The following is a 15,290-nucleotide window of genomic DNA, read 5'->3' as shown; positions in this document are numbered from 1 at the left end:
ATCTGGACTCATCAGACCACATGACCTTCTTCCATTGCTCCAGAGTCCAATCTTTATGCTCCCAAGCAAACTAAAGCCTCTCTTCTTACCCTGATGCCATGGTTCTCCACTATCCTTCCAGTTTTTAATAATGCGTTGGACAGTTCTTAACCCAGTTTTAGTAGTTTCTTCAATCTCCTTAGATGTTTCCTCTGCTTGATGCATGCCAATGATTTGACCCTTCTCAAACATCTTTCCCACGACCACAGGATGTGTCTTCAGACATGGTTGTTTAAGAAATGAGAAGCTACTGAATCCAGGTGGTGATTTAGTTTACAAACTTTGATTGCTTTGATTCATTTTCTATCTCTCAAATCAATGTGAAATCAACTGTTGCGATTCACTGGCTTCAAAACCGGCTCTGGCAAGTCGTCGCAGGTATGCTGGCTACTCACTGTTTTTCTGCAGCGTTTGAAAGCTTTAGACTCCCGAGAGCAGTCCAGCTGTGTTGATGGAAATGAGTAAGATCCGCCGTGCTGAGGATTTATCTACCCATCTATGAGTTCAGGAAAGACAGACAAATATCCTCTTTGGTTGAGTGCTTTTATTTCGCAGGTAAAACAAGGCGTTCAATTTTAAAAACGGGTCAATGACGTTCTTTACAGAAGTACAGAGTATAGCATTCCTCACTTTGAGGCAACATGGGAAAACAACACATGCTGCTTTGATAAAAAACAATAAGCGCTACAATAAGTAGCTGGTACGGAGCGTAGTGCATTGCACTTTCACACTGACATAAAGAAAACAGCGTTCAGTCTGCTACATGTTCTAGGCTTCATCAGATCGAGTCACATTTTTAATGCTTTAAAATAAAGTTTGCAACGAGTCGAAGCGAGCGAGACGAGTTTTCACTGTATTTTATTTCCTTAAATAATATAAATTCATTCACAGTTTTTCGTTTTAGAAATGTCCAGTTTTCGCTTTGCTTCTGGGATGAGAACTCTCACTTGGGCTAGATTTGAATGAAACAAAAAAAAAATATTTTTAATCTAGAAGGAGATGTGGCTCGTCCTGTAGTTCTGGATGAGAGAGATCAGTCTGGACAAGTCTGAGACGTGCGGGTAAGCGTTCATGACTTGCTCCACGATGCTCTGGGGGAAGAGGGTGCTCAGCTGGCTCCTCAGGCCCTTCCTCTGATCGCTGGACGGGCTCTTGGCCCGGCTGCTCGGCTTGGCGTCGGGGAGGCTACCCTGCCCCCACGGGTCTCGGGGCAAGCTGTGGGGGTGCTGTCTGAAATACTGCTTCTCTGGGTAATGAACCGGCTGCTCCATGTTGTGTGGAGGTAAAACCGGACAGGAGCTCCACGTTGAGTGGTGGTGGTGGTGCTGCTGCTGCTGCTTGAGGGACATCCTGCTCTGCTGGTGGCCGCACCTGCACTGGCTGCACCCGTTCTGAGGAGGGTAGTAGCCTCCCCCGCTAAGGCAGAGCCCCTGAGTGCTCCCGCAATGCGAGCCCGAGAGGGAGTAGTCGTCGTGGCTCAGGCTGTAGCTGGCCACGCCGCTGCTGTAGCTGTGCAGAGGGTACTCCGAGCTGTTGTGCGAATCCTGGATGTAGAGCCTGGACATGGAGCTCCCCATGGAGCCGAAGGCCTCGTCCAAATCCGGGCTCGGGCAGTGGTGCAGGCTCGTGTTCGACTGGCTCCTCGGGCTGCCGGTGTCCCTCTGGAACGAGGACTTCTCGCTCGGCGACGCCCTGTGCGACGGGTCGTCGGCGTTGAGGGGCGGAGGAGTGGTCGCGGTGTACCCGGGCTCCAGCGGGTACGCGGCGGTTGAGAAGTTCTTGGCTTTCTCGCGCTGGGCCCTCAGCTCGTCGGCCACGGAGAGCTGCGACTGGTTGGCCCTCTCCGGATGGTAGAACTTGCACTTCACTCCGTATGTGCACTTCTTTCCTGGAAAAACAGAAATACAGCAACAGTTAGCCATAGCCTTTAGCTTTCTTTTTGCCTTTTATACACAGCCAGGGCCGTAGCACCAAATTCTGGGCCCTGTACCTCTCCCTACTTGGGCCCTGGGTAGTCAGGTCCCCTTTTCCCCCCCACTACTACTCATTCATCTTCTGGTACCGCTTGTCCTGTGAAGGGTCGCCAATTAACCTAAAGGGCATGTCTTTGGACAGTCGGCCCGGATTCGAAGCCGGAACCTTCTTGCTATGATGCATCAGTGCTAACCACCACCACCACCACCACCACCGCTGCACCGCCCCGTCTACATCTCGGCTGACTCAAAATCTTGAAACTCCTAACTTGGGTGCTGTTTCAGGAATTTAAACTTCCTCTTTTTCGGCTGGAAAAAACATTTTGCTCTGACGAAACCTCTCTAGGTTTTGTAAGACCAGTTGGATAATCTGAGAAACACTGAGTCTGTTTCTATCCCACAATCAGAAAGTGCTTTCTCTGCTTTTCTCTGGGTTGTTGCTGCTGCTGCTGCTGCAGGCTTTTACATGTCTAAGAGGTTCTGGCTTTTATGTTGGCCCAGATGCCAGTGTTGGTTGGCAGATCAGTCCTACCCGCCTTGGCTGTTCCCCAACTTTTCCTCTAGCCAACACCATGAGGTTAACTTGTTTTTAGAGGACTAGTTCTTAATGTCTGTTTGATGAATCACCATGTAATCCACGGGCTATAAACCCTAATCCTTTCTTTGTCCTAATTGCACTTTAGTGTCAAGTAATGAGCTAGAACAGTGCAACATTATTTAGGCTTCACTTTCTCGCCGAGTGCATATATGCTAGCAAGCTAATGTTGGTATTTAGATGAGGAACTGCTTACGGAGGTGGTGGTTGCTGGTGTCATTGTGACAGTGCATCATGCATTAACAATATGTAACAGTCGTGGGAGTGGATCTCTATCTTGTGTCTTATTGTATTTGTGCTGCACCCTGGACTGGAATTGTAGGTCTAAAACCGGTGGCGCTGCAAACTGGCGAATACAGTATCGCTGCATGTGTGTGTGTGTGTGTGTGTGTGTGGGGTGGGGGTAATGTGCAGCCGTTTGATGTGTCCCCTGTGACATGACATGCTGTAATAGCTCTTCGGAAATCTTCCATAAAAAAAAAAACTTCTATCAGTGCTGATCCGACTGGTTGTTGTTGCACAAGCTGCTTTTATTGCTCCCTTGGGAAAGCACAAGGAAGTGTAACCTGAGCTCTTAGTTAATGGTTAAAACAAGAGTGTGAACTGACCGTATGGACAGTGCTGCTGCCGGTTGTCTGGGGTCCACGGCTTCTTTCTCAGGAAGTCGTCGATAGTGGGGCCGTTTCTGCCCAGGGGATCGTCTGGAGGCATGAACCTGAGTGAGCACAGAGATGCGGTCAGGATGAGGTGACGTCGGCTGAATGATTGGCGCTAGTGATGTGCCATGCGCGAAAGAGCCGGATCTTCTGAATCAGAAGAGCCGAATCCCTTCGAGTGAGAGCCGACTCCCCCACTGTTTTTGCCTTTTGCTCATTTATCTCTACTCGGTGAGGACGGGGATGGAAGTTTTTGATCGATTGATGGCCAATAATATGTGAGGACTTAGGATCGTACCATTATGTGAAATCAGAGAGAGGGGGGATCGACGCTGTGGCTTACAAGCGCAGTAGTTATGAGTGACACCAGTAAAGGAAGCAGCATCTGGCTGGAATTTAAAGATAATTGAGTGTCTTTACTGCAAAATGAAAATATATAAAGAGCCGGTTCCACACCACAAACCATTTGCACCGTTTTTGTTTACTGAATTTGGTTCTGTTTCCGCTTGTGTGGATTCGATTGCAGTGTTCTGTTCATTTGAAACATCGAATGCAACATGTATTTGCCGAGTCGGGCTAAAATATTAGGCTATAAACAAACGATGCTGAATAAAGAGCCGTTTGGGAACTCTTCTTCGGGAGCCGTGGCAAAAGAGACGGCTCTCGGAGAAGATCCGAACTTCCCATCGCTAGCTGGACGTCCCCGCCACATGAGAGGGGCCTTACTTGTCGTTGGCGAAGGTGTACATCAGCAGCCTCTCCTCTATGAACTTCTTCCACTGGGGGTTCTCCGTCTGCAGGTCGCGGTAGTTGTCGTTGGACACGATGATGCCGTCCGAGTCGAAGGCCAGCTTGATGATGTAGCGGTCGTCGTAGCACACCACCCTCTTGCCGTTCACGCAGCGGGACGGCGTGTACACCAGGATCTTCCTCCTCTCCAGCTCATGGAGGATGTGTTGATCTGTGAAGAAGCACGGGGGAAAATTACACCATTAAACATTAATATTTTTTTTTTTTTATATCTTCTCTTAAAAGTTTATAGTGGTACAGTATGTCTCTTGCCAATTGCAGAGCATTGAACGAGGAAGATGACCTGCACATAGTCCACCCTTATCTGGGTCTCCTTATTTTGAATTACATCAGGAAATTAAAAAGGATTGGCGTTGCATTTTGGCACCGATCGTGTTGACTGTCCTGTGAACTGCTCAAGACTGCTTTCGAAAAAATAAGTTAGCTTCCTTGTAGACTGTTTGCAAAAGTCAGTCCAAGTCATTTAGTCTAAGCCTCGGTGTTATTTTGTCTTCTTCAGGTTATTCAGATGATGATTCCACCTGTTTTGCTTCCGTGAGCAGTCTTTTCTCCCCGGGACGTGTACCTTCTTGTAGGCACTTCAGTATGTAAAAGCATTGAAATCGATAGACCGAAACAAATGTGCCTTTCAAGCAAAAAGTCCTCAGAGCTTCCTCCATTAAGTTTGATGGTGAGGTTGCACGTCGCCTCTCAACCACATTGTGGCGTGCAAAATGTTAATTTCCAAAGGTACTGAAGCAGATGTGTCTCGTGCTGAATATAACAGGTGTGCTTCAAAGAAATCTCAAGATAAAGCTGCACTAATCAATACGTATGTTGTTAAAAAAGACTCCAACAGCAAAAAAATAATCATTACCCTAGGGTTAGGGTTAGGGTTAGGGTTACCCTCCTTTAGCTCATTGTTTTGGACCACTGTGTGTAAAGAAGCAGGTTGTCGCAAGTATTATAAGTATTAGGAGTGGGGAAAAGCCAAAGCCAGAGCAAATATTGAATATGAATTTAGCTGATACCTGAATGCCAATATTGTTCTTCGCTAGAACGACTTAAAGGGGAATTACCGGTCTTTTCCAAATCGCAAAGAACAACAAACCGCTGTACGTCCGCGGATAGATAACAGGTAACTCCAGACTCAACTGGGAATAGCACTAGCGTATCATAACAAAATATTGGTGAAATGAACAAGTTTCGTGGCAAACAATGCGTTATTTAGAGGCTGTGTTTCGGTGCCCCAATCACTCCCACTATATGGATATACTCAGATCTAAATATCTCCCGAATGACTACAAATTACACCAAAGTTATATGGGTGAGTAAACAATCGTATTTTATGCCAGAAATAAGGTCCAGGTTGTAAAAAAACATAATTCCCCTTTAAGCCCTCCTGGCTGAAGCAGCAAGAGGAATGTTAATGGTGGTACTGTTTGTGCTGCACCTACTGACAGAATAATTGTGAGCCTGTAACAGCCTGTAGTGAAGCTGTGGAACCAATCAAAGAATCTGCTTCAGCGCAGTCGGTGAATCCAAGACTTAAGACTTAAATTTGTGGCTAACCCTTGAAAAGCAGATATTGCAAAAAAAATAAATTCCCCAGCAACTAAAAATTGACTTCCTGCAGTTTAATTCGGCGTGACATTCGGCCGACCTCACACCGGGTCAGGGCGGCCGGACGGCGACGAGTCCGGTGACCTTACCCGTGATGGGCGCCTCGGGCCGCGGCTGCTCCTTCCTCCACAGGGGAACGAACACCGTGATGCGACGCAGTCCTTTGTCCCAGAACCAGTTCACTGCCAGCTGAAGTCCCTGGCATGAAAACACCTTCTTGTCGCCATGGCTGCGGAGAGACACAGAAACCAGAGTCAAAAAAAAAAAAAAAAGAAGAAAGAAACAACTTCTTCTTTTTTCCGTTTCCGTGCACGTTGTGCACCTCTTCTCTGTTTCTTTTTTGTTTTTTTTGATTTTTTTTTTGTAAGGAAACTGGTGGTGTTGCAAGAAATGTGCTTAGAGTTCTCCAAAACAGAGTTTCAAAAACAGGGAGATGAGTAATTTGAGACTTTTCACGTGCATTTGGTGTGAAAGAGGGACTTTTTTAGTTTTTTTTTTAACTGACAAAGCTGAGAGTTGTTGTTTTTTGTTTTTTTTTGCTGTTGTACGCTATAAAACTGTGGTCGCATTGCTAAAGTGAGAAAATAAGCAGGAAAAAGTGCTTATTTCTTTTCACATACTTCAACATGAAAAGGAAAGCACCAATGTTTTTGGTAAATGGGGCTAAACCCTGAACGGGACCTGATCTGAGGCTTCCAATTGGCCGGAATGAAAGGTAACTGGACATTTGAGAAAAACAGAGATTTATTAAATGGCATCCTTTCATCGATAATTTGAACAGCAGCAAGTCTTTCTTCTTAAGGCAAGATCCCGAGAGAGAGAAAAAGAAAAAACCCTTTTGTTCCCATGTCAAGTGCAAGAACAAGTGGCCTCAGAATAAGTGCGAAACCTTTGCTTTGTGATCATGATCACCATGGACACTTGGAACCTGACCCTCCACTTACGTGTGCACTGCACACATAACACGAATATATCACAACGTGAAATCTAAACCTACCGTTACACTCACACTATAGCAGGATGCACCGAGGAAAAAAAAAAAAAGTAAACTGGATGGTTTTGCCTGCAGGAAAATATGCGTGCGCGTTTCTGCACACGCCCACGGGAGTTCCCCTTCTTCGCAGCAGGAAGCGGGGAAGAATTTTTGCATACAACAGGTAGAGAAGATAACGCACACTTGGCATGAGCGGGCTCTGGAATAAGTCTATCCGCGTTGCATAACTTTACTGATGGGTCATAACGGGTGTTGTGAAAGACCCTTCCTTGATAGCGTAACTGGAGCACGGCGCGACCTCATGACGCCCTCCCGGGTCCAGTCAGTGCTCGCAGAGAGCTGCACACTCAGCAGTATCTGCAGCTGCTGTGTGTGTGTGTGCGTTTGTTGAGTTCAACAAGTAAGCGGAACAAAGTGCTCGGTTCTTCTGAATCCGTTCAGTCACATGTATAGTGAAGTGCGTGGGGTACCGTTCGTCATGCCGCGTGAAACCAGATAAATGTGTTGTGTGGCTCTGGGGTGAGCGCGGTGAGGCTGCGAGGAGGCTGCCGACGTGACACCCTGTGAGTAATCTCGGTTTGGGATTGGAAACGGGGGGGCGGGGGTGAGATCTTTTTGAGAAGACGTTTGCCGATTTACCGGACAAGGACGCCGCAAGTGATGGAGCGGCGGTTTGGCCCCTGCGATTTCACGCCGGACTTCGCAACTCGTTTGAGCGACGTTGAGGAGTCGCAGGGGGGGTCTTCGGGCGGATTTGAAAAGACGCAAGAGCTTGTTTGCGTCTCGGACAAGTGAGATATGAGGAAACGCGAAGACGGCCTCTGAGGTTTCACGCCTGCAGCTGGCGTAGAGTTACACAGCCTTCCAGGGAATAAAGGTGTGACAGTAAACACCAGCTCTCCTGTCCTTACAGGAATGATGTGTTGTGATAACTTTTTTATTTTCCATTTTTGAATTCACATCCTGCTCCCCGCCCACTCGGCCTCTCGCTCTTGCCAATTTCGACCGAGAACTTCCTTGTTACCCAATTTAGGACAGGTAAGGCTGCCAAGCGTGAGGTCGTACGGTGCGTGTGTGTGTGTGTGTGTGTGTGTGTGGCGTGTTTCAGCGCAGCGTTTGACGCGCATGATGAACTCGGAACGCCTCAAATCTCAAGCTGAATGGCTGAATGGCTGCCACCGCGAGAAACATGTAATAAATATCACCACCCCTCCTGGGGCATCGGGTCGCACGCACAGATCATGTTTTCACTTCCCACATCTTTAAAGAGGAAGTGTGGCTCGATTCAAATCTGCGAACTGAAACGAGGTTTGACACAAGTGGAGCAGATTCACACGCTGGAATTTGTTTGAAAACTAAAATAGCGCCGTTATAATGCCCCCTTTTAAAAAAAAATAAAAAATAATAATAATTTCCCAGTGCAGTCGTACACGTGAATGATTGACACTCCCTTCTTTAAGTGGTTTTCCAGGAAGTAGAGACCTATTTTTCTGTCTTGTCAAAACAAGACGACATTGTTTGGCTTGGACGGAGAATTCCACAACATACGGGCTACTGATAAGTACAATCTAACGATGCACTTTTGAGTACTTTCACCGCATTTAAGATGCAGCCTGTGAGGTGAACTTCACTACTGCTACACTTGTCTGACAGAGACGCAGAAGTTGCGTTAACATTTGTCACTCAAAGCACGATCGTCTTCCGTCACACGAAGCATCTGCACCACGCAAACACACAAAAACGGAGACGTAACCACAGATTTTCTGAGCAGACTCACCTCATCGCCACGTTGCTGCCGTCTATAACCACCGGTCTGAAGCCGGCGTCCGGTTCCCTCTCCGGTCCCGGCTTGGGTAGGCTGGGTCCGGGGCTGCAGCCTCTGGGCACCAGCTTCGGACTGTTGGGGACGCTCTTGATGCTGGGGGTGCGAGTGTGGCAGGTCTTTATCAGCTCCTCCAGGATGTCATTGGTCTGGGCGTCGTGGTGGAGGTTCTCCAGCACCCTCAGGATGTCGCTGTGGGAGTAGCCCAGCTTGAGAAACCGCTCCACTTTGGCGTGCTGCTGCTGCTGGTGGTGGTCCATGTTCCGCTGCGTCCTCTCTCCTCTGTCTTCTCGGGCACCGTTCTGACTCGGGGGAATCCTCCTCCTCGCCTCCTTATTCTGGCTCGCCGGCGTCTCCACGGAGACGACCTGTGTTTTGGAACGGTTGACAGGTGTCAGAGGAGCAAGGCAGAGTCAACCTCTGTCACTGTAAACACAGGAAGCGCAGCTGTGGTCTCGCAGGGGTTTTCAGACAAATCGATTGCGGTTTTCATGTGCACAGATAGATTCAACCTCATGACTTCCTACGCAAACGCAAACACTGCCTGACGTCACGCTGGTTAAGAAAGCCCCCGTCTCACACACACACACACACACACAACAAGAGAGGAAGCAAACGGTCTGCACTGAACCCTTGGTCTAATTTTACCTCCAATGACAAAGAGGTCAGCCAAAGCATGAATGAACAAAACCGACGTGCCTCGACGTTAACGTTACACCCCTGTCCCCATTCAAACGCGCTTCGTGGCACTTTCTGGAAACCCCCTGAACTTCAGGTCCAAAGAGAGATCACGCTGATGGCAGAGGGTGACGGCTCTTGGATGACTCAACCCACTTATTCAGTTTTTCCTCCCACCAGCGAAGCTATTCTAGGCGCAAACTTTTACAATCCTCTCACACCTGAAACGAGAAGAAACAAACCCCTCCTCTGTGAGAAACCGACCCGGGAGGCATCTCGCCCGATCATCTTTTCCAGTCAAAACATCAAACTGAGAGGCTTTTGTTCGCCGTCCCTTTTGATCCTTCCCGTGCGAGCAAGATGCCTCGATTAGCGCTCGAGTGCGCTTCGATGTCTTGGCTCGATATCGGAGGTATGAGGAAACAAAAACAGAGATGTCACCACAGCCTCTTGTGGTTTTGTTGTCTCAGTGGAGCCATAAATACCTCACCCAGAAATAAATAAATAAAGAAGGAAAATTCCATATAAAGAACAATGTTATTAAAGGCGTTTTCAACCTGGCGCAGCCTAACTCGTCTGCAAGAGACCTGTCTTTGCACAGGCTTGCTAGAACCTGCACCAAACCACATCCTTTGCCGTTCGGCTTGACATTCACCTGATCCTTTTTCTTTTTCTCATGCGCTTTTTTCAAAAAATTTGCACGTCAAGTTTTGAATTAGCTTCGCCGCCTGCTTCTCACGTCCCGACAACTTTGCAGCTTTAAGGCGGCTCTCAGCCTGACCCCGGACGGTGTCTCCGGTAAGAAACGCGACGAGCCGCAACAACAAGCTTCAACAAGCCGGCGTCTCCGAGCTGAGAAATCACATAACAGCGCAAACAGCTGGCAGAGCTCTGTCGTCACGTACGTCTGTATTTTATAAGTAACCTGGACTTACACATTCAGCAGGTGGTGGTGGATTGAAGCATGAGTCCTCCTCGCCGGCTGTCTCTCTCTGTCTCGCTCTGTCTCACTGTGTGTGTGTGTGTGTGTGTGTGTGTGTGAGAACTACTCTCAGTCACTCAGTCGCTGTGACAAGCCCTCTGATCTGCATGTAGCTGCTCTTATTACTCATAGAAGGAAGTGAGGGCTGTTGAGAAAAAAAACTCTCTCTGACCAGCAAGGAAGAGAACGCGCTGTAAATTTGCGATCACTACTTCCTCGTCTGGAGCCACGGGCCATCTGAATGCCTCAGGGATTTATTTGTCCCTTTCTTTGCCTCTTGCCTTTTTGTTGTTTTTCTGTGCTCTTCCGTGTGTGGTGTTGTAACAAAGTAAATGTTGCTCCAGGAAGCCTGCCAGGGTTTAGACTGAGACAGACTTTGGTGTTAGTCATTCAGACATTTAAATTTGAAGTTTAAAATCAGTTAGAAGTTTGGCATCTCCTTTAAAAGCTGTTGGAAGTTTGGCTTTAGGTTGTATGGCCACTGTGCCAGATAAGGAAATTGGAATAATAATTAATAATAAATCTAAGCCCTGACTTACCCGGATCAATTAATATTATTATGGTTATTTAAAAGGTGTTCAAACAGGTGACTGGCTCGCGTCTGATTGGAGAAGAAAAACTGACCACTGACATTAGCGTTGCCAACTCCCTGAAAAATAAATAAAGGGCACCTCACTGGCTTCACCCTTCGAGGCGTGGTGATTGTTTTAGCCCTTTTCTTTTGTGTTTGCGCGACTTTCACTCGAACCTGATTTGAATTAGATGCATATTTTTGAGTGAACACGTGGAAAACACATTTTATTTTTATTGTTTTAACACAAAACTAAAAGAATAAAATAAATATCTTTCTTAAACAGAAACTTAAGACTGTATAAATTAATATTAAACAACAGAAAGCAGAGCATTCCTCTTGTAATAGCGCAATAAAAACAAAAAGCGCAAACAGAAAGTGTGAGGAAACGTTGTAGCTTTGTTGTCTTCCGGTATCTTCTTCGCAAGCGACAGCACCTCGACCAATGAGATGAGCGGGATTCCCGCCGTCAGCTGATTGGTCGCTGAGCAGGAGACGGCCTTGGAGACGGCCTTGGAGACGGGAAGTTTACCGTAAATGTTCATATAAAGCGCCCCTGGTGTTCAGTAATTCCACTGACATTTTACACTCTATTTTACGGGACGCAATACAATACGGGACAAAGTGCGCCCCTCTTCAGCTAATTACGGGACGATCCCGTTTTACAAGCGACGGTTGGCAACCCCAACTGACATGTCTGTGGGATTAGCTTACCTAGGCTAGCTAGCAGTAACACTACAGCCTGGTGTTTCGCCTTCCCAAGGAACATTAAAGAATATTTTACCCCTCATTTATCCATTATCTGTTCTATTCTACAGTCATGTAACTGCAATATCTGCCCGTTTAAACTCGAAGCTACTGTACAGCTAGCAACTTGTTAGCTTAGCCTAGCAAGGACGGAAGAAACAGCGAGCTAACTGTTCAAAAAACAAACACTAGACTGTGCTAAGACAAACATTGGCAAAACTTTCCTGCTCTTGTCACACATTACAGCTGTTAAAGAAATAACAAAACAAAAAAAAAAAAACATGACAATATGTAAAGTAAACTTTAGAAGAGCTTGGCTGATTTGGTTGCTTGCTAGGCTAACTAGCTGCTTGCTTAGGTTTATATTTAACAGGTGGATTATCTTCTCATCTTATTTTCCAACCCCCAAAGCGATTAAGTGTGTATCCAAAAATATCAACGACAATTTTTTTTTTTTTTTTTACGTAACCAGACTATATGTAACTCGATGTTAAACAATGGTAATCTCCGGTTTCGATTTCCTAGAAAGTAAAGCTATCGCAAAATATCAGTGACGACACTGATGTCAAATTAAAAAACCCACGCGGTGAGATCTAATCACGGCCCAGTCGCACATTTTAATCTTTGCAGCATCTAAACAACAAGCGTGACACGAGATCTTAACACTTTGGTACAGAAATCAAAAACAGACAACCTTCAAACTGCAGCCGACTGAACAGAGTCCAGGGCTGTCTCGCAAATTCAATACTGCCGAGCGGGGTTGTTGTGTTTTCAGGAAATATGACTTTTTCATACAACAGGTGGGTGAGCGGAGTTTCATTTTAACAAGCGTGGGTTAGATTTTGATGTTCTCAATTAAAATGTTCACATTATTTTCAATCTGACACCACAAACTGCCACGGTGGGAGGTAGTTTACCTCAGTTGCCCCTAATTCTTAGAACTGCACTGGTCAAAGTGTACACACTGCCCTAACGGTGTTTGCTCTCCATACATAACCATTTATTAGTCTGTCTGCCATGCCGTTTGTCTTTTAAATCTACACAAAAAGAAAATATGTACATATTAAAAACGACGTATCAGTGACAGCATGAGGTAAATATGAGGTAAACATGAGGAAGAAGGTGAATAAAAATAGGAACAGGAAACAACAGTCATGTCACAGTGAAACAGCATTTTGAGGCGGCCTTTATTCCTTTATGTTTAGACGCTATCTAACCAGGATGTTGGACAAGCAAAAAATGAACCAGTAAGCTATTAGCATGTGTGTGTGTGTGTGTTTGTGGTTTTGTTTTCTTTAAGTCATGCTTGGCCAATCACAGATTCTTGCCCAATCACAGATTCTCGCCCTGAAATTGCAGACTGGAACTTCTTCATTTGTCTTACACGTCTACCATTAGTTGACAGTTACACTGTTTGGACAGGAAAGTCTTGGGAAAGTCTGACAAGACAGACGAAGGTGCGGTGGTGTGTTCAGCACAGTATCGCAACACCTGGAAACCTACAGCGGCACACGGCTGCCAGCATGAGAAGGAAAAAATCAAGTTCAGGTCATTCCTTTTTAGTGTTTTAAGACGTTTTTTATGATGCACCATTGTCAACAACAGCAACACATCAATTTATCTGTTAAAATGCAACTTTTTCACTGTTAAGACACCAATGTACAAATGTAATACTTTGGCATGCACCAATGTGTAATGTGTAAGAAGAAACATCCGTCCTAACCTAAAAGTATAGACCACATGAAACATGCAAATATACTATTTTAATGTGAAAAGATCAAGTTATAATGAGAAAATGTGGTGGAAAAAAATGTGGATGCTAATTATCCGCCCAAGCAAAGGCAATGAATTTACCACTTTACCTGTAAACTACCATGTAGAATCATGATGACTCTGGGAACCCTCTGACTTTTCATTAAATTAATGGCCGCCAACTTGTCAAAGTTTTTACTTATCCAGTTGAAAATAACTGTACGGTTTGGAAACTGTTCAGCTGCTGACAAACTAACTCTCAAGCGGGTAATAAAAACTGCCTAGGGCATCACTGGTATCCCCCTGCCACCTCTGGAGGACATTTACCAGTCCAGATGCTTGTTCCCGTCTGCCCATCCCCCCCCCCCCCGCATCGTCATACTACTCGTGTCTCAATGTCTCAACCAAGACTAAACGTCATAGCACTACATATTTGCAATACACGAGTGAGTTGGTGTGTGCATGGGCGAGGCAGGGAGTGTAAGGGCGTGTGCAGTGTGGAGGTGTCTTTTATGTTAACAATTGTCATCTTTTCAAAGGAGAGCCATTGTAAGTTGGTGTGTGTGGACATGCAGTGGCGATAAAAAACCATTCACTGATAAGTTGTCGTCTTTCCCATCGTTATGTGAATACTCTGGGGCTAATAATGAGGCCAAAAACAGATCTCAGAATGGCCATGTAAGGGTGACTCCAAAACTGGGCCAATACCCGAACACACTGATATTAAAATGGTCAAATTTACAGAATAAATAAACATGTTAACAGTGTACACTAGTACAGTCTGATATCTAGAACTAATGTCCCCATTCATGACAACTCACCTGTTTAAAATAGTTGGGTATACTTAAAGGGGAATTACCGTTTTTTTACAACCTGGACCTTATTTCTGGCATAAAATACCATCGTTTACTCACCCATATAACTTTGGTGTCATTTGGAGTCGTTCGGACGATATTTAGATCTGCGTATATCCATATAGTGGGAGTGATTGGGGCACCGAAATGCAGCCTCTAAATAACACATTATCTGCTGCGAAACTCGCTAATTTCACTAATATTTTGTTATGATACACTAGCGCTATTCCCTGTTGAGTCCAGTCTATCACACCTACGGCCAATTTAGAATCACCAATTAACCTAACGAGCATGTCTTTGGACGGTGGGAGAGAGAACCCACACAGACACACGGAGAACATACAAACTCCACACAGAATAGCCCCAGTCGGCCCATTCGAACCTTCTTGCTGTGAGGCACTTCACCTCTTTGCTTATTTTTGGACTAGCCGGGAGTAAGGAGGAGTCAGCCTGACTCCCGGCGAAGTTACTGACACTAGGCTTCAAAACCACTAATCAGGAAATTAGGGTATGTAAATCTATATAAACAGTCAGTGGTTAATACACAATACATAAAAATCGTCTCAGATTGAATACGGCATAATAAGGACACTGCAGCAACTTGTTTCCAGTCAACAACAGGCCTTTTCAATGCTCTCACAGGCTTCATACCTTTTAGTCACCTGCCAGTCAACCCATTCAGCTAAGCAGGGAAACCTATAATTTAGCTGCTTCAGTGTTCGTGACATTGCTTCACATGCTCGCGCATTCTGCTGCAAGAATTTTACCAGCGCAACCAGCAGAACGGCCGAGCCTGACTACAATGAAAAGTAAATTAAATAAATTAACTTAGGTATTTAGGGACAGTTTTATTCATTTCATCTTTTTTTTTTTCATTTAGGCTTATTTATTAATAAAATTTGAGAACGTTGCACATTTACTACTATTTTATGTGAGATAATAACTTTTCAGATGAAGACTTGACACCTTAAAACAGTGACACAGCGTGAACTACCAGACGCCATTTAAAATCCAACATATTAATGTATCGGCAGAATGTATGAGCCATACAGGTACTTCAAATATTGTGATTGCTTTTACTTAAAAAGAAGCAACTGCTGCCGACCACCTTTGACCTCCTCGCTGTGGGATACAGCAGTGATCAGGTCAAAGGTCACATGGCCTTGGGTTATATTCTGAGACGCAAAGCCACGTTTGTCCACCCCCTCGACCCCA

The 15,290-nt window shown here is 45.6% G+C and overlaps 1 protein-coding gene across 5 annotated transcripts; it reads right to left on the bottom strand.

Annotated features, from left to right (window-relative positions):
- Nucleotides 1-502: 502 nt before the first annotated feature.
- On the bottom strand, nucleotides 503-10,262 carry LOC311499437 (endoribonuclease ZC3H12A-like). 5 transcript variants are annotated; one of them, XM_084560390.1, is made up of 6 exons: nucleotides 9,391-10,077; nucleotides 8,447-8,859; nucleotides 5,765-5,904; nucleotides 3,990-4,224; nucleotides 3,216-3,322; nucleotides 503-1,927 (listed from the first exon to the last, which is right to left on the bottom strand). In XM_084560390.1, exons 1-6 carry the CDS (start codon nucleotides 9,442-9,444, stop codon nucleotides 1,029-1,031), a joined length of 1,848 nt encoding a protein of 615 aa, XP_084416516.1. In that variant the 5' UTR covers nucleotides 9,445-10,077; the 3' UTR covers nucleotides 503-1,028. The 5 variants fall into 5 exon arrangements, with proteins under 5 accessions (XP_084416516.1, XP_084416518.1, XP_084416517.1 ...); XM_084560392.1 differs by having other exon boundaries at nucleotides 9,140-10,076; XM_084560391.1 differs by having other exon boundaries at nucleotides 9,412-10,076.
- Nucleotides 10,263-15,290: the final 5,028 nt, after the last annotated feature.

The sequence above is a fragment of the Chelon labrosus genome (assembly GCF_963514085.1).
Source record: "Chelon labrosus genome assembly, chromosome: 14".
Taxonomy (NCBI): Eukaryota; Metazoa; Chordata; class Actinopteri; order Mugiliformes; family Mugilidae; genus Chelon; species Chelon labrosus.
This window is presented reverse-complemented; position numbering and strand designations above follow the sequence as displayed.